At 42.8% G+C, this 18722-nt stretch overlaps 1 protein-coding gene across 2 annotated transcripts in view; it reads left to right on the plus strand.

Moving 5' to 3' along the window:
• Positions 1 to 2440: 2440 nt before the first annotated feature.
• Positions 2441 to 18722, plus strand: part of LHFPL1 (LHFPL tetraspan subfamily member 1) — a gene marked incomplete at its 3' end in the record, with an annotated part of 51792 nt that continues 35510 nt past the window's right edge. Inside the window, exons 1-2 of one of the 2 annotated variants that reach the window (XM_081221375.1) lie at positions 2441 to 2574; positions 10081 to 10476. In XM_081221375.1, coding sequence (XP_081077501.1) covers positions 10095 to 10476 — 382 coding nt within the window. In that variant the 5' untranslated portion in view covers positions 2441 to 2574; positions 10081 to 10094. Of the gene's footprint in view, positions 2575 to 9999; positions 10477 to 18722 lie in introns of those variants that run through there. The other variant, XM_081221374.1, reaches the window with a different exon arrangement.

The raw sequence follows: 18722 nt of genomic DNA on the forward strand, positions 1-18722 counted from the left end.
AAAGAGTAAATATTTTAGGCTTTGTGGAGCATAAGATCTTTGTCACAACTATTCAACTTTGCAGTTGTAGCATGAAAACAGCCATAGATGATACATAAATGAATAAGTTGTGGCTCTATGCCAATAAAACTATAAAAACAGGCAGCCTATTGGATTTGGTGCATAGCACAGGCTCTGGCTTGCTGACCCCTTGTCTAGACTGCAAAATGTCGTGGGAGTGTTGATTTTGCTTGGGAAATTCTATTGTATAGAGCAGTGTTTTGTGAACTAGGAATGGGGGGTGGGGATATGTATCAGAATCACCTATCACCATATCTTGTCTTTGCAGGATCTCTTATTCCATACTGATCAAAGGCAGAATGTAGGTATTCCCTGGGTCCCTGACCAATGCCCATTTTAGCATTATTAAAATATTACATATCATCCTATCCCCTAAATAAATAACAAGAAGTGTTCCCTTCTCAATCCTTCCCATATGATCTTCTGGAAGCAGGGCTGAAAAGCATTTTTAGATGAAAATATATCAAGAGCCACAAGATACCAGCAATTTTTTTTCTGAGACCACTATCAACTGTTAAATTAACAACAGAAAGCAAAACTTTACCCAATAAATTTGATCATTATTTAGCATACATTTAAGTTTCCATAGTATTTACTTAAGGAAACTGGAGGCACAGGGAAAAGAGGATAAAAAGACGTAAGTAAAAATGAGCTCTTAGAGTTGCAAATAGAGATCAGTTACCCAAATGTCAGGTGTAGCCACTAAGCAAAAGGCAATGTTTATCAGTGCATAGAGTGGAATCACTATCTTTCTGATGACAAAATTATCATCCATGTCTCACACACAGTTATTATGTGTCTGTTAATACTGACTTTTATTTATTTATTTATTTATTTTTTGCAGCACGTGGGCCTCCCACTGTTGTGGCCTCTCCCACTGCGGAGCCCAGGCTCCGGACGTGCAGGCCCAACGGCCTATGGCTCACAGGCCCAGCCGCTCCGCTGGCTGGGATCCTCCAGGGACCGTGACACGAACCCGCGTCCCCTGCATCGGCAGGTGGACTCTCAACCACTGTGCCACCAGGGAAGCCCAATACTGACTATTTTTAATGAGAGAGGGTCTAGCATTTCTTTTTATATAGCCCTATATCTGAAGCGGTCGTTCTTAAGGGGACACGATCAGGGAGATTATAAAACTTATCTCGGGAGCTTATATTGCTGAAAGTCTGACATTCCACCTATGGGGTCATCTCTTGCTCCCCCAGAAACTGACATAGTAAGCCATTATTACAGATGGGAATGTGGTTTATCAGTGTGTTGGGGCAGAAAAAATGGTTAGGAACTACTGATGGAAAGTAGCAAGATAGACAAAAGCAGGCATAGAAGAATGTAAGCCTTTATCACTGATAAAAGAGAGGATGCCTGCAGGAAAACCTTCAGCAACTACATAAAATTATCAGCGTACAATGAATGTGCTAAACTGCTGGTTCATTTACTCTCATATTTTGAATTGTTACAACAAAATGCTAGATAACAAACTTGATAACTTCATTGCATTCTGAGAAGGCAAGTGGACCATTATGGAAGCGAAGATGTTTTGGATCAGTCTAGTATGCTCTGTTAAGTTAAGCTAGCTACCATTCCTTCTTCTAACTCATTTTGTTCAGCAAAGTTCCCTGTTCACAAGGCAACTCAGAGGTGAAATGAGACATATATGCAAAAAAACTAATACAAGGTAGAAGGTAATAAGTTTACCAAAATAAATATGGAGTGCCAGGGACATTATAGGTGGGAGAGATGACATCAGGTTGGAGCAGAGTGTTAGGCAAAGCTCCATTAATCTCCAGTCTTCTCAGCTCTTTTCTCAATCACAAAAACAGTTATTGGTGCTTTGGGATAAGTTAGACACTGACTTTTGGTAGTACTGTTATTTTTTTAAAAGGTATTGTTAAGCTTTTTCAATGTGTGATTTTAAGTTTCTGAAATGTAATCTTGTCATATCTTTGAGCCATAGGTTGCTCTGTGGGAGCACCTTCCCTATCACATAGTGGAAATCAGTTTGGGAAAAAGAGGTTATTCTGTCTTACTCCCTTCAGGCATGTGTCTTCTGAGTTGTTTCCAGCCACATTAGGTGCTACCTAATATACATGGTGAGATTATTTAGGGCTTTGGAAGTTAGGGAGAACCTCTATTCCTCAGCAGGCATTTGGGTAACAGGTGAGGAAGTGAGATAGATATGCAGTTCAAGTGTGGGCACACACACACACACACACTCACACACTCACACACAGCTAACTTGGCAGCTGTGAGGATGGAGGTGGGGGACTCAGTGCCCGCTAAGCTACTTCAAGTACCTGCATGTCTGAGGCTGACTTTGAAGCCTCCAGCGTGTTTGGAGTTAATTCCCATTAGGTTGGACTCCGCCCCTCTCTCCCAAAGGTAAAGCAAGATTTTCAGGCATCACTGCAAAGAGCAGCTGGGATTCCCATCCCCTTCTGACAAGCTGTAAGAAGTTGTTTCTCAGATCTGAGTCCGAAGAGAGGAAACAAGTCAATCAGCCTTCGTGGTCAGAAGGTAAATTTGCAACTTGGGCCAAATGCAATTGAAACAGCTGGATAAGAAACTGTTTGCTCTCCCCTTGCTCAACCCCCCCTTCTCCCCTTCCTTTCTCAGGCTTCCTGTCCTTTCATCTCACAGCTCAGAGAATCTGTTTTCTTCCCAAAGGCAGCCTGGTGCATTTTTACTTCCTCAAGTCTGTTGTTTGCACAGAGGCTAAGAGGAATCAGGGCTGAATTCCTATTTCATATTGACATGGTGTGAAGACCTAAGGGTTAAATGCTAGTTGGTTTCCCCAGGAGAGATGGTAATTTGAGGAGAGGAAGTCCATGTCTCTGGGAGTGGAGGGAAGGATTTTGTTCTGACCTGTCTATTGAAATAAAAGTGGATTGGGTTTGCTGATATGCTGGGTTGATCTCTTAGACTTGCCTAAATTGGGGTTATGGTACTGAAATGGGGTGCTGGGGTTAAACTGAAATGCAGATGTTAAAGTGAGTTGGGCTGGAAATAAAAGATTGCATTAGCTCAGTAAATATTTGAGTTCCTACTGTGTGCCAAAGTATGATGATTTCCAGAAAAACCTGAAATAGTTTAACTATAAATCCATTCTTGAAAGGAACACTGGGCCAAATGATTCTGTTTTGTGGTGGGAAATAGAAAACAGAAAGAAGTCGAGGGGTGAGGAGAAATCACTGAAATACTGGTTAGCAGAGAAAGGGGAGAGGAATGATACTCTACTTCTTGGGTGACTTTGAGTCTTCTCTATTACTTATGGGAGAATGGAGTCTTCTCTGATAGGTGGGGGAATGAACACCTATCCTGGTGTTAGGTATACATAGCACAGATGTTACTTCACTTGAACTTTATGTTCCATCATCTCCATTTTATAGATGAAACTAAAACTCAGAGGTTTTAATTGATCCTTTCAAGTTCATATAACCTGTAAGGGGCAGACCTTAAGACCCTATCCCAGATCTGGATTCTAAAATCTGGACTCTTGTCCATTAAAAGAGTATTTCTCAATTATTAATTTCCATCAGAATCAATTGAGGATTTTTGAAAAATGAAAATCCCATAAAATTTAATTCAGTGAATCCTAAAAGGGTGTGACAGTCTGCATTTTGGAAAAGCATTGAAGGTGATTCTGATGCAGAGGCGTTAGGGACCCCATTTTGAAAAACACCCTCATATGCCAGGCTGCCTCTCATGTCTGCTGAAGTGAGAGGAGAAGCCTTCAGCCCACCTTCTTCCTACACTGGCCAGATTCACTGAATGGGGGAGGTTGACTATGGTGGCATTTTATTCACTATTGGGGCCATGGGTAGAGGGACTCCTGGGCAACAATAGCAGGCCTGGGGCTATGAACCTAAGGGTGTGAGGAAATGCTTTACCAGTTAGTCCACTGTTGATAGGACTTAACAGTGTCTTGCCAGAGCAGGCTGGTTGGAGTAGTGAGATAGGACTCCTAGCCAATCAATTGATCACTAAAGGTGGTGGCATCGTTCCAGCCAGAATAAGAACTGGGGTGAAGATCTCTAATTGATATGCCACTTTCCGAAGCAGAAGACAAGACAGAGAGCTCAGTGAGCAGTATTTTTTTTTTTTTTTTACAAAGAAGGGAGAAGCTCATATGAAATTTAGGGAAATCATTCCAATTCCCACCTTTCTAACCTCAGACCCGGGAGAAGGGGAATAGCCCAGGACTTGACATGGAGGTTCTTTTTATGGGCTCTCTCTGTCTCTGCCTGGCCAACTTGATTATTTAGAATTGGCCTTCTAGGTTGTTGATGACTTGGTTGGTCCTGTCTCTGCACTCACTCCCTGGCTTCCTGCCTCCTCGTGCCTTACCTGCTTGTGGACATCTTCACCTCAGGATGGAGCAATGCAAATAAATAAATAAACAAACCCAACACAGCTAGTTTTGCTAGTCTTTCTACCCCAGACTAAAAGAGGATGGAAGGAGGGAGAAGGCTTAGAAAGACAATCAGCAAGCAAGAAAGCTGAGGATTTGACAGACAAGACTTAGACTGAAAGCAAGGTCTTCTTAAGCATAGAGTAGAATGGTGGGTGCCAGGGGCTGGAGGGAGGGGGAACAAGGAGTTGTTTACATTTCAATTACACTAGATGAATAACTTCTAGAGATCTTCTGTACAACTTTGTACCTATAGTTAACAATATGCACTTCAAAATTCATTATGAGGATAGATCTCATGTTAAGTGTGCTTAGCACACACACAAACCCACAAAACAATACAAGGAACTTTTTGAAGTTTATGAATATATTTAGTACCTTGACTGTGGTGATGGTGTTACAGATGTAGGCATATGTCCAAACTCAGAGAGATGTATACATTGAATATGTACACGTTTTCATATATCAATTATACCTCAATAAAGCGTATAAAAAGTGAGGTCTTCTTCAAGTCACCGGTATGCAAATGGGAAACAAAGTTCTGGGAGTAGATAAATCATGAGATGATTTCAGGCACAGGAGAACCTGGAGACACCCCCATTGTGGAGATGTACAGAGGAGGAGAAACTTCTGGGGAACTCAGGTGGCAGAAAATAAAGAGAGAAATGTTTGGGAAGTGGTCGTAGATTCTTTTTGAGGCTGCGTCTGAAGCAGAAAGATCTAGAATGGTCAGGTTGCTTATATATCCAATTTGATACAATGGCAAGACACTTCTCTGGAGTAGGACTCTATTTACCCACTGGAACCATGTGCCTGTGCATATTGCTTATTTCCTAAAGTCTCAACACTGAGCATGATGTATCTGTAAAAGGGTTGGCAGGTAGGCTATGTGCACAGTCTAGGGGCGTGAGGAGAAAGTCCGTTCATATTCCTTTGCCAACAAAGCTGCTCTTCACAAAGCAGTCCAAAACCGGTAGTGTTGCAGTCACGTTTTCCTCAGCAGATGCAAGTCAGAGACCCCCTTTCTGACCACTTCATATTCTGGTCATTAACTTGTTGGCTTCTTTGCCTGGACCCTGTTAGCCAAGATAGCACTGTCCTTAACCCAGAAGTTGTATGACAAGCTTGAGTGGGAACAAAAGGATTTGAGTCTTTTTCTGTGGGGGCTGGGGAGGAGGTAAGGTATTGGAAGAATTTGGTTTGCTTTTCTCCACCAAGAAAAATATAAGAGCAATGTTTCCAGTTTCACTGATACTAACTAAGTAAGTGCCCACATATGAGTAGGTACACATGGGAATGAAAAGGTGAGAACAAATGATTACAGTCTTGGCAATGAGACACCACAGGGTGAGGTGGAGTGCTCATTTGGGGAGAAAAAGTCTAAAGGTAAGCTACCAGCAATCTGAATTAATCTGTGTTGATGAAGGGCTCTCGTCTGGAGGACAGTGGCCAAGCTGTTCTCCATTCCCTCTGAGGCCCGGACCAAAGGAATTGGCCTTAAGTTGCACCAGAAAACGGTTTAAAATGAGACATAACAAATGATTTATTGACAGTGAGAGTTATCAAGCTACTGAGAAAAATTGTAGAGTTCTCTTCTCTAGTGTTCCTTGAAAACAATATAGATAACTGTTTGGCATGTATGGCTTAGGTGGGTTTCCTGCATCTTACAGGTTGAAATGACCTCTATCCATGAGTCTGTGTTAGAATGACCACTGTATTTTTACCACTAGTCTTTAATAAGAACAACAAATTTAGAACAGACCTCATACTTCCACCCTGGTCGTTATAACTTTCTAGCCACACTCACTGCATCTCATACAACTGACCCATTTAGGAGATAGAGCAACTAAGGGTGAGGGACCATGTAACCAAAGAAAGGGGGTCAATAGCAATCCTATCAATACCTGGTTACTGGACCACTTAGCAGGAGTACCAGGGTGAGTTCTTGGTTTCTGAAATCCAGTGTGCCTCTGTGGCTAGGCATTCCAGGACAGGGAAACAAAGCGATTGCTACATGAAATACACAAGAGGGATAAAGATAGAGTGAAGTATAGTGTTGTGTGTGACTTTTATTAATGTGAATGTAAAGAGACTTGGATAGCCCCTGGGAATGAACTTGGATTGCTTTGGAGGGCTGTCATGAAGGGAGATTACTCCATTGCAGGTGGTGCAGTAACTCAAAGCATTTGCTTGAATGCACTTCCCTGTCTGTACATGTGAACATGTAGCAATGTACATGCAGACTCCACGTGGCCCATTGCCTCCTTATCTGGCCATAGGAGAAGCTGGGCTGGGGCTTATTTTGTGAACAGAAAATATTGAGCAACTGGATTCCTGACCTCTCTTTCTTGACTACATGAAGTCAAGCTTATGATTCAGAAAGGTTTACCTTCAAAATATAAAGATTTCATCTCTCCATTATTTAATTCCATGGTCACTTTTGACTTCATATCGTTTAGGTCCTGGAGAGAGAACATGAGAAAATTATCTGTGGCAGTGATTCTCAACTTGCTGTCCGCGGATAGTGCTGACTCACCACACTTCTAGTCCTAAAGAGAATGACTAACCCATCCAAGTTTGGGACTTTCCTAGTTTCATCCTTGACAATCCCACATCCTTCAGTCCCAAGTGAACTAGCATGGTTGGACATCCTCATTCTAAATGAAGTAAGGACAATGAGTTTTTCCTGAAGTTGAAAGTATTTAAATTCTGAAGGCCAATGATTTTTTCTAAAGCTAAACCTATTTTATTTAAAAGGAATTTTGTAATTCTGCCTTCCTACCTCTTGGCTTCGAAATGCCATTTTTTAAAAATGAAATTATGGTAACAGTGGTTGGCAGTCTTGTAGTTTTTTAAACATCCTGCTTTGCCACGGATGGTGATAACCTTATGTCAGAAGCCCTCCTCCTATTTTAGTATAGTTGTAGGTACCACTCACTGATATGGTCCCTTTCTCTGCCTTAAGCTCTCTGCCCTTCTACTGGCTGTCATACTGGTACTTCTGATCTCAAGGTGATGACATTTGTGGGGGACATATGGGGTTAGTTCTGACTACAAACTTGAAACTGAATACCCGGGTCCTAACGGTTCCATGCTGCTTAGAGAAAGTGGCCTTCCCCCTACCTTCCCTGTCCTTCCCCTCTAATTCTTTTGCCATCCTTAAACAGTTTTGGCATCATGGGTGGGAAACCATGGAGGCTTTTCATTGAAACAGTTTTGGGGTGATGAGGAAGAATATGGGGGAAAATTGCAGGTGAAGGAGAAGTGGGAAATTATGGCTCTGCCATTGTATCACTGTGTAACCTTGGGCAAGTCACTTAGCTTTCTGACCCTCAATTTGCTCATTTGTAAACTGGGGGTACTATTCATACCTTTCTTACCAACCTAAGAAGATTGTTGGGCAGAGCACATGAAATAATGGACTTGGAAGGGAATACGATGCTACAGCCAGCAGCTGTTTATCAGCTTGTTTCCTCTCATCCTCTGGCCTGGGCTTCTTCACCAAGAAGTAAGTTCATAAAAGAGGGCTGCTTGCATTTTCCATAATCTTACATGCTCTAATATAGCAAGCAGAGGCATTACCTCATTGCGTCCAAGCGTACCTGCTTTCTAACAGCAATTACTCAAAACTAGTTCCACTTCTCCTCCTGTTGGCTTTCAATCCCTCATCACATCTTTCTCTCATTCCCTCCACTCCCAGGCACAAAGCCTCATTCCCTGGGGCCCAGCTCAGGGCACTCTCTTCCCGAAGCCCTAACATTCCAAAGTAAGCACCTGCAATTTATGATCTCTGCTCCCTTCCTGCGCGAAACACATAGCACACAATACGTATGTATCAGGAGGGGAATTGTGGTGGAGTGAAAAAAGAGCATTATACTAAGAATCAAATAACTGGGCTCTAGTCCGGCCAGTGTACTTCACTAGTTCTTTACCCTTGGGTAAATCATTTCCTCTCCATATTTCCATCTGTAAAGTGTTAGGGCAGGGGGGTGATTAGCACTGTGTAGTACAAAAGTACTGACCTAGGAATCTGCAGATTGGGTTTCTTATTCCAGTGTGGCTGCTTGCTAACTTACTCTGTGACTTGGGGAAAATTATTTCCCCCTTTACAAGGCTGTACTCCCCCATATGTAAAACAAGAAGGTTGAATTAGGTGATTCATTAAGATCCCTGCCAGCCTGGAAATTGGATGTTTCTATAAAATGGGTTTCATTAAACAAATATGGATTGCAGTGCCAGCTCTGTGCCAGGTACTGTTTGATGATGGTTATGACAGAGCTCGTGGCTGGGCAAGGTCCTTGAGACCCTGAGTACAACTGCTGCTTGCTCCTGACAATGTCCCAAACTGGCAATATAGCCAGTTCCTGTAATTCCCGTGCATTCAGTCCCCCACCGATGAACCCCTCTCCCACCACCTGTAACTTTAAGCAGTGGTGATGAATCATGGAGAAGTTTCTGAAACAAACTCCACCGTCTGCTTGCTGGAGATGTTCACAGTGCTGTCAGCAAGCTTCAGTGTGGTCTCTGGCTGCCCTCATTGAGAAACAGGCCAGAAAGCAATGGCAGATTAACGGAGTTGGGAGGGAAGTGGTTGATTTTTGACAGAGGGGTCTGTGAAAACCATCTGTGAGCTGGGCTGAGGAGATTAGATCTAAAAAGACTCTCACTGTCTTGAATCTGAGATGACTTGTTCCAAAAGGCACCTTGAAAGGCCCTTACAGCTATAGATCTATGTTCCTGCTGCCAGGCAGGGGGTACCTGATCCAATTCAGAGAGATGAGATGCTTTCTTAACTTTATTCAGCAAAGGACCAGACAGGTTTTCTTGGTAGACAGCCTAGTGTTAGACAACTGTCACTGGTTGGGAAGGTGCCTCCCATTTTGATTTTGGGAAAAAGTGACTGAACAGTGCTCACTCAGTGATAAGCAAAGGGTATGAGACTAGGCACCCCTTATTTTATTTACCCATTTTAACCTAGCTGATGTAGTACTGTGAAAGCCCACATTAATGCTCTCCTGGACATCCTACCAAGGTCAAATGGGCACATCCTCTAACTCCATGGTGAGCTCTCCTTCCCTCTTCTCCCTTGGAGCAGAGGCAGGCCCTGTGAGTTATCTTCCTTCTTTCTTAACTCTCTGAAAACAACTTGGTTCCTGGCCCTCCTGAGATACTGCCTCCTTCCAGGCCTTCAGGTCAACAAGGCCATCCCACCAGAAGTTGGGGTCTCTCCAGAGAGCCTTGGTTTGATTCAGACTTCCGTCCTGTCACTTGTTCCATGCTGGATGTCAAGAGCTAAAAGCTGTCCGCTCAGGCTGCCTTGGAGTGGGCAGAACAGTCACTAATTCAGTTCTACACTTCTTCCATGGCAGCCTAGAGACCATAGAACTCTGAATCAGGCGGAAGGAAGGGAAGATGGGAAAAGTGCTGCAGAGCAGAATCCCATAGGGACCCAAATGGTCCTTGAGACAATAATCTTATCCAGAAGTAAGGGCCAAGAAGCACATGACTGAGCCCCAGGACTGGCCAGGCAGATGAAAACTAGGCCAATGAAGCCTACATGATAACTTTCTACATTTGGTGCTGTGACCCAACTCATCTCCCCATCCCCGCAGAGAAACCTGGGACCATGCGGAGCAGCCTGACCCTGGCGGGGACCCTCTGGGCCTTCCTGTCCCTTGTTACCGCTGTGGCCAGTTCTACCAGTTACTTCCTGCCTTACTGGCTCTTTGGATCCCAGCTGGGGAAGCCAGTGTCATTCAGCACATTCCGGAGGTGCAACTACCCTGTGAGGGGAGAGGGGCAGAGTCTGATCATGGTGGAAGAGTGTGGGCGCTATGCCAGCTTCAGTGCCATCCCAAGCCTGGCCTGGCAGATGTGCACAGTGGTGACAGGTGCCGGCTGTGCTCTGCTGCTCCTGGTGGCAATGGCTGCTGTCCTAGGCTGCTGCATGGAGGAACTCATCTCCAGAATGATGGGACGTTGCATGGGAGCCGCACAGTTCGTGGGAGGTAAGACGGTGTTGCTGGGATTGGGTAGGTTGGGGAGCTTTGCAGGGGTGTGGGTAGTGGGGATGTTGTCTCATGGGGAAATCCACTCTCAGCTTCTCCCCTTTGTCCATCTCTAGGGCTATGAACGGGAACTCGTTTGAAACACCTAGCCTGGGACTCCCCAAAGTGCAATCTACATCAGGGTTTTATTCTCAGCAACATTGGCTAGTAGGCAGAGTTGATATCTGGTTTTTTTAGCCCTGATTTTCATCACCTTCTTCTCCCTGCAGAGTACCCATTGAAGAATATTATCCAGGTCTGCTTTCCAGGGGCAGCAACTTATACTCTAGTATTACTGCTCCAAAATAAACTTGACCTCTAAGATCCCTGCTCTCTGATAGTATTCTCAGAGGACAGTGATCTGATAAACACATACACACAGGTGTTAATTACTAATAAGAATTTAATGTACAGTCCTCACCAAAAAATACATCTCTAATAATGAAATGCTAGGTACCAGGCAGACTTCAGGTGACTGCTTATTTGACAACATCTAAGGCTAGCCCTGTCTAGTAGCCATTAGCAGACTATCCAGGTTTCCTATGGCCCTGATGCACCCTACTTAGCTTTTCCCTCATTCAGCCTCCCTCTAAATTTAGTGCAGGAGACCTGGATGCTGGCAGTGTGTGGATGGGCTAGGAAAGAGCAAAATGCAAAAATGGCAGACTGTGGGAAAGCAATTGGAGCAGTTTAATCTGAATGGAGAAGAAAAAGCAAGTTTAAGACAGACAGGCAAATGTGTGCGTGAATACGCGATCTATTTTACACCTAGTTGGGGCAGTGGAAAAATGTGCTGGTAGAACCTATTGCTGAAGTTTGTTGCTGCTGTTCCTAAAGTTTTAGAATCATTATTCATTATCACTGTCATCTCCATTAGCAGCGCAATGTGGGTGCCTGGAGCCAGGAAACTTGGATCCCACTTCTGGCTTTCACTAAGTTGCCCTGTGGCTGTAAGCAAATGACAGTGACCTCTCTCTTGTTCACTTCCTTTCTTTCCTTAAATTTGTTCATTGGCAAGATAACCCAGATCCTAATTTTCTTTTTTCTCTCCAATGACTGTATTCATGCGGCCTTGGGGTGAGATGTTAGTGATGAGCTTAGACAGTGCCTCTCAACAGGGGCTGATTCCTTACATACATCATCCCCCACCAGGGGACATTTGGTAATGTCTTTGAGATGTTTTTGGTTATCACAAATTGGGGAGGGTGCTACTGACAATCAGTGGATAAAGGTGAGGGATGCTGTTAAATATCCCACAATGCACAAGAACAAGACAGCTGCCCACTCCCCAACACAAAGAAGTATCTGGTCCCAAATGTCAGTAGTGCCAAGGTTGAGAAACACTGAGCTAAGGTATCATAATTTCCTGGTCTTCTTAGGAAAAGCACCAGATTCTCTTTGTTGTGCCAGTTAAGGTGATGTTTTCTGTTTCCCTCTTTCCTTAGACTCATTGTGCAAAGTTTTTGTTTGTTTGTTTCTTTGTTTTTTACATCTTTATTGGAGTAAAATTGCTTTACAATGGTGTGTTAGTTTCTGCTTTATAACAAAGTGAATCAGTTATACATATACATATGTTCCCATATCTCTTCCCTCTTGCATCTTCCTCCCTCCCACCCTCCCTATCCCACCCCTCTAGGTGGTCACAAAGCACAGAGCTACTAATAAAATTGTATTTATTTAAAAAAAATAAAAGCACTGAGCTGATCTCCCTGTGCTATGTGGCTGCTTCCCACTAGCTATCTATTTTACGTTTGGTAGTGTATATATGTCCATGTCTCTCTCTCGCTTTGTCACAGCTTACCCTTCCACCTCCCCATATCCACAAGTCCATTCTCTAGTAGGTCTGTGTCTTTATTCCTGTCTTACCCCTAGGTTCTTCATGACATTTTTTTCTTAAATTCCATATATATGTGTTAGCATACGGTATTTGTCTTTCTCTTTCTGACTTACTTCACTCTGTATCACAGACACTAGGTCTATCCACCTCATTACAAATAGCTTTATTTCATTTCTTTTTATGGCTGAGTAATATTCCATTGTATATATGTGCCACATCTTCTTTATCCATTCATCTGATGATGGACACTTAGGTTGTTTCCATCTCTGGGCTATTGTAAATAGAGCTGCAATGAACATTTTGGTACATGACTCTTTTTGAATTATGGTTTTCTCAGGGTATATGCCCAGTAGTCGGATTGCTGGGACATATGGTAGTTTTATTTTTAGTTTTTTAAGGAACCTCCATACTGTTCTCCATAGTGGCTGTACCAATTCACATTCCCACCAGCAGTTCAAGAGTGTTCCCTTTTCTCCACACCCTCTCCAGCATTTATTGTTTCTAGATTTTTTGATGATGGCCATTCTGACTGGTGTGAGATGATATCTCACTGTAGTTTTGATTTGCATTTCTCTAATGATTAAAGATGTTGAGCATTCTTTCATGTGTTTGTTGGCAATCTGTATACCTTCTTTGGAGAAATGTCTATTTAGGTTTTCTGCCCATTTTTGGATTGGGTTGTTTGGTTTTTTGTTATTGAGCTGCATGAGCTGCTTGTATATTTTGGAGATTAATCCTTTGTCAGTTGCTTCATTTGCAAATATATTCTCCCATTCTGAGGCTTGCCTTTTGGTCTTGTTTATGGTTTCCTTTGCTGTGCAAAAGCTTTGAAGTTTCATTAGGTCCCATTTGTTTTTTTTTTGGTTTTATTTCCATTTCTCTAGGAGGTGGGTCAAAAAGGATCGTGCTGTGATTTATGTCATAGATTGTTCTGCCTATGTTTTCCTCTAAGAGTTTGATAGTTTGTGGCCTTACATTGAGGTCTTTAATCCATTTTGAGCTTATTTTTGTGGATGGTGTTAGGGAGTGTTCTAATCTCATACTTTTACATGTACCTGTCCAGTTTTCCCAGCACCACTTATTGAAGAGGCTGTCCTTACTCCACTGTACATTCCTGCCTCCTTTATCAAAGATAAGGTGACCATATGTGCGTGGGTTTATCTCTGGGCTTTCTATCCTGTTCCATTGCTCTACATTTCTGTTTTTGTGCCAGTACCATACTGTCTTGATTACTGTAGCTTTGTAGTATAGTCTGAAGTCAGGGAGCCTGATTCCTCCAGCTCCCTTTTTTGTTCTCAAGATTGTTTTGGCTATTCAGGGTCTTTTGTGTTTCAATACAAATTGTGAAATTTTTTGTTCTAGTTCTGTGAAAAATGCCAGTGGTCGTTTGATAGGGGTTACATTGAATCTGTAGATTGCTTTGGGTAGGAGAGTCATTTTCACAATGTTGATTGTTCCAATCCAAGAACATGATATATCTCTCCATCTATTTGTATCATCTTTAATTTCTTTCATCAGTGTCTTATAATTTTCTGCATACAGATCTTTTGTCTCCTTAGGTAGGTTTATTCCTAGATATTTTATTCTTTTTGTTGCAATGGTAAATGGGAGTGTTTTCTTAATTTCACTTTCAGATTTTTCATCATTAGTGTACAGGAATGCCAGAGATTTCTGTGCATTAATTTTGTATCCTGCTACTTTACCAAATTCATTGATTAGCTCTAGTAGTTTTCTGGTAGCATCCTTAGGATTCTCTATGTATAGTATCATGTCATCTGCAAACAGTGACAGCCTTACTTCTTCTTTTTCGATTTGGATTCCTTTTATTTCCTTTTGTTCTCTGATTGTTGCAACTAAAACTTCCAAAACTATGTTGAATAAGAGTGGTGAGAGTGGGCAAACTTGTCTTGTTCCTGATCTTGGTGGAAATGGTTTGAGTTTTTCAGCACTGAGGACGATGTTGGCTGTGGGTTTGTCATATATGGCCTTTATTATGTTGAGGAAAGTTCCCTCTATGCCTACTTTCTACAGGGTTTTTATCATAAATGGGTGTTGAATTTTGTCGAAAGCTTTCTCTGCATCTATTGAGATGATCATATGGTTTTTCTCCTATTTGAATTCACATTCTAACCTCCCTTATCTCTGAATTTTCCCACTCTTTAGCTACTAATGATTTTCTGGCTACATTGGAAAGTCGTTGGGTTAATTTCTCTCTTCCGCTTCAAAACCATGGTACAGAACCAGTTATTAAGGCTGGTTTAAGCCTATGACTTTACCCCCCTTTGGGGGCTCCACAGATATTACAAATGAACCTTAAGTAGGCTCACCTTTCACCTGCATTCTTTGGGCTTACTATGGCTAGCTCGGTACTTCTATGGGCACATTCTTTCAGGAAGTGACACTTAGCTCGCAAGTGAAAGGGGTGCTCCTTACAACTCATATTTATAGCCCCAGAGCCCAGTTCAGTTCCTGGCACAGAGCAGGTATTCAGTAATGGTAGAAAGAATGAACGTATAGTTAAGGCAATGTTAGTGTATTTTGGGATAAGTTGGTCATGTGAAAGCTGGGTTCATTCACATCCTTTGCTTTTTTTCCAGGCTTCCATTCAAAGGTATTAGCACCCTGAGTTCTCTTCTCTTCTGACTTGAGAGTGATAACTTAGCTTCACTTGCTTTTCTAAGAATTTCCAGCAGAGGGTGAGGAGGGACTAACTGTTAGGAATTAGAACGTCAGTAGCAACAGCCTCCATCTGACTCCAAGCATTAACACTGGCTCCTACACCCACCTTGCCTCCTATCTTAGGCTTGAGTGAGACTTTCACAAAACGTTTATGGTTCTCCATATAACACATTTTGGTTGATCTCACCTTCTAGGTCCAGAAACTCAAAGGAAATTGTTGAAGGGAGATGTGGGTAGGTAATGGAGATTTAGACACTCATGGACTGAGTGGGGGGAGCTTTAATTGAGCAGCAGATATAATACAGGGGCAATAGAAACATCAGTATCATGTTAATCTCATATGATTCTGCTATTTTATATTCCCCATCGACCATTGCTCATAGGAACATAGTCACAGTGTTTACACTTAGATGGGGGTCTTTAAAGTTCAAGAATAAAATTCCACTTGACAGTACTCATGGAAAGAATCAAGATCCAAGGTGTGCTACAAGGGTTATCCCTGGGGATATTGGACAGATTGCTAAATTTCTACAGCTTCCTCATCCATAATACCAGCCAACTAAGTGTCATTCTCATTTCCTTTTTAGAAACTGGTGCCTGTCAAAGTTGCATCAGATGTGAAGGAATGGTGAAGGCTGCTTGAATGTATCATATTTTCTAGGCACCCCTTGGCATACAATCATTATTCAAAGTTCTTCAGAGATCTTGGTGTCTCACTCCTCAGAGATGGGCTTTGCTTATGGCAGAAAGCCAAGCCTGAACAGCATTTTGAGCTCCATGGATAAAAGACATAAGAGAAAGAGCTGTGAGGGTTAAGTTTAAGCTTGTTGTTCAGCGGAGGGAAATTGATTTTGTTGCTCCAGGCCTGGCTGCTTTTTGGCAGCTAGTGCATTAACCAAAATACATCAGGGGGAGGAGCCATTTTTTTCAGGTCTGGTTTATCTCTGCCAGACCCCAAACCACTGAAGAGATGGAGGATCCATTAAGAACTGCTCCCTCCCCCTGCCTGACTTTTGTTCCCCCGTTTGGCGGCTGCCCACAGAGATGAGCGGTGGGAAGTGGGAGAGACAGGAAGAAATAAAGAGCTGCTGGCCTGAGTCATACTTAGCAAGGTGACCTGATGGGACCCTTGGGTCCCATTTGCTCCACCTGCAGCTGATCCAGCTGGACAAGTGTAGGGTCCAGAGAGCCTTCCACTGGGACCTTCATGCCCTCCTCTAACCGGTGAAGGAAACATCTGGCCAGGAGATTATTTCAACCCTGGGGATGCTGAGGTTTCTAACCAGCTGGCCCCCAGTCCCTGAGAACAAGGTCATTATTTACATTCCCCTGTGTATACATATGCAAGATGCTTGTGAATTATCCTCTACCTTCAGTGAGAGCTAACCAAAGAAGAAATACGTGAGAAGTAAATATAAGGAACTCTTGGCAAGAAAAAGTGTAAGATCTTGGATCAGGTTCCTTGAGGGAGGCCAAGAATCTTTCTAGATCAGGGAATGTATCAGAATCACATGGAGTGCTTAAAAAATGTGGACCCAACTCTCCAGTCCTCTTTCCCATACTGATACACACAGCAACAGGTGGAAGGCTGCATGTTTTGGAAAATCTCTCCAGTGACTCTGATGTGTTCCCTTTCCCCAACCCAAGTGAGAACTACCACTCTGGATTTTTTTTTTTTTTTGGTTAAGCAGATAGAATTCAACACACCCAGACAGGCACTAATGTTTTTCTCTATGGAAGGTCCTAATGCTACATGCTTCAAGCTGAATGAAAGTTGCCACTGGAGACGGATCACTGAGAACTTGATTCAAGGAAAGAGTGCTGTTTTCTAAAAACCATTATCTTCTCTGGAAACCAAGCATTTCCTGGAAAGTCTTCCAAAGTTTCATCAGGCATAATTTAACTTATTCTTACCATGCTGAACAAGGATTATAAAAGTGGCTTTCTGTTTGGGAAATGGTATTTAAAGAAGTTAACCTACTAACAAAAACATGTAGCAAATTTGAAGCAGAGCAGAGACTGTGGTCCAGGGTTTCTGACTCTCAGCCCTGGGCTTTATGCACTGATGTCATTGATTTTTTCTTTTTCCGTTTGGAGAAGAAATTCTATCACAGTGTTTTTCAGAGTGGTCCATGAAGCACTTGTATAAGAAATTTCCTGGGGTGCTTGTTAAATGCAGATACCTTAGTGCCTTTCTAAGCCTACCCAATCAGAACTGATGCCTGGCACTCTGCATTTTACACGGACTCTCATGCTGATTTATTTTTGAAAGTATAGTATGAAATATTTCAGATATGTGCACCATACAGCTTAAGAAATACAATATTACCAATGTTGTTGAAATCTCCTTCATACCCTGATAGTATTCCCTTGTTCTCACAGCAAAGTTAACTACTGTCTCGGATTTGTTATTTATCATTTTCCAACATGATTCCAGTACACACTAACATTTGAAAACCTCTGCTCAGTTCTGTTCATAGTGTTGCTTTTTTCTGAAATTCTGTTTTCTTCCATCTCTGCCTGTAAATATCTCTCTGTCAAAGGCCAGGTCAAATGCAGCCTCTCTGTGAAGCCTCTCCTGACGTACTTTAGAAATCTCTGGCAGAGGTGAACTGTCTTATAACTCTGAGAGAGAATATTCAGTGAAATGAATAGGAGAGTTGAGTGGGAGTGTTCCCTGGGAAGGGAAAGCTGAGCTATAGCTGGACAGCAGACATAAATTTTCCACTATGTTTGAGTTGAAGTTGCTACAAGAGCAATAAATTGAACAAATTAATAACAAATTAACCCATACTAGACTTCTGCTCAGGGTAGTAAATTCAAACTACCAAATAGCCATACTTGGACAGATATTTGGGAGTGGGGTGTGAAGTGTAACAAGATGGCTGCCCACCCAACAGTTGCACTTGTGAATGGGAGGTTATGGTGGACAAAGGGGGTTGATAACACTCAGCTGAGGAGGCTTTCCCCGCCCGGAGACAAAAACTAGGCATCTACCTAATTGAGAATGTGCAGCTGGGAGGGGATTATACAGCTGTTGCGATATGGGGAAGTAGTAATTCTGGCAGCAGGGGAGGATTGAGGGCAGCTGGGATGTAGCAGCAGGGAGGGTTCTGAGGTCTGTCCGAGATTGTGCTCCCAAAGGTTTGTATTGGCATTGAGGTTGCCACAAGGGCTGAAGACGAGCAAAGTGTCTAACTCTAGGCCTCTGTTTGGTCAGAGCAATGAATGAAAACTATAGCAACCGTGTTTCGGGAGGACACTTGGTATGTTTTGTGATAGGGGATTCTTGTGGAAGGAGCAGTTGAGGAAGGGATGGAAGATGGCAGCCCACTGGTCACCTGAACATGTTCAGTGGGGGAGTAAGGGTGGTAACACACTCTAAAGGGCTTTCCCTTTCTAGAGCCAGGTGCAGTTGGGACAGACTTCTCCAAGGGACATGTGTGTCTGGAGGGGCAGTAAAACCTGTAGTTACGAATGGCATGTAGAAAAATAGGAGCCAGGGCTACAACTCATATATGGCAGGGCTGGGATTTAAACTAATTTTCTCTGCCACCGGAGCTCCTGCTTTTAATATGTTTAGTGGTGTTTTTCTTAAGTGTTGGTACCAGAACCTGATGCGTCAGCATCACTAGGGTGCTTTTGAAAGGCATATTCCTGGGCTACAATTACTGAATCAAATATCTGTGGG

The sequence above is a fragment of the Mesoplodon bidens genome (genome assembly GCF_964165515.1).
Source record: "Mesoplodon bidens genome assembly, chromosome: X".
NCBI lineage: Eukaryota > Metazoa > Chordata > Mammalia > Artiodactyla > Ziphiidae > Mesoplodon > Mesoplodon bidens.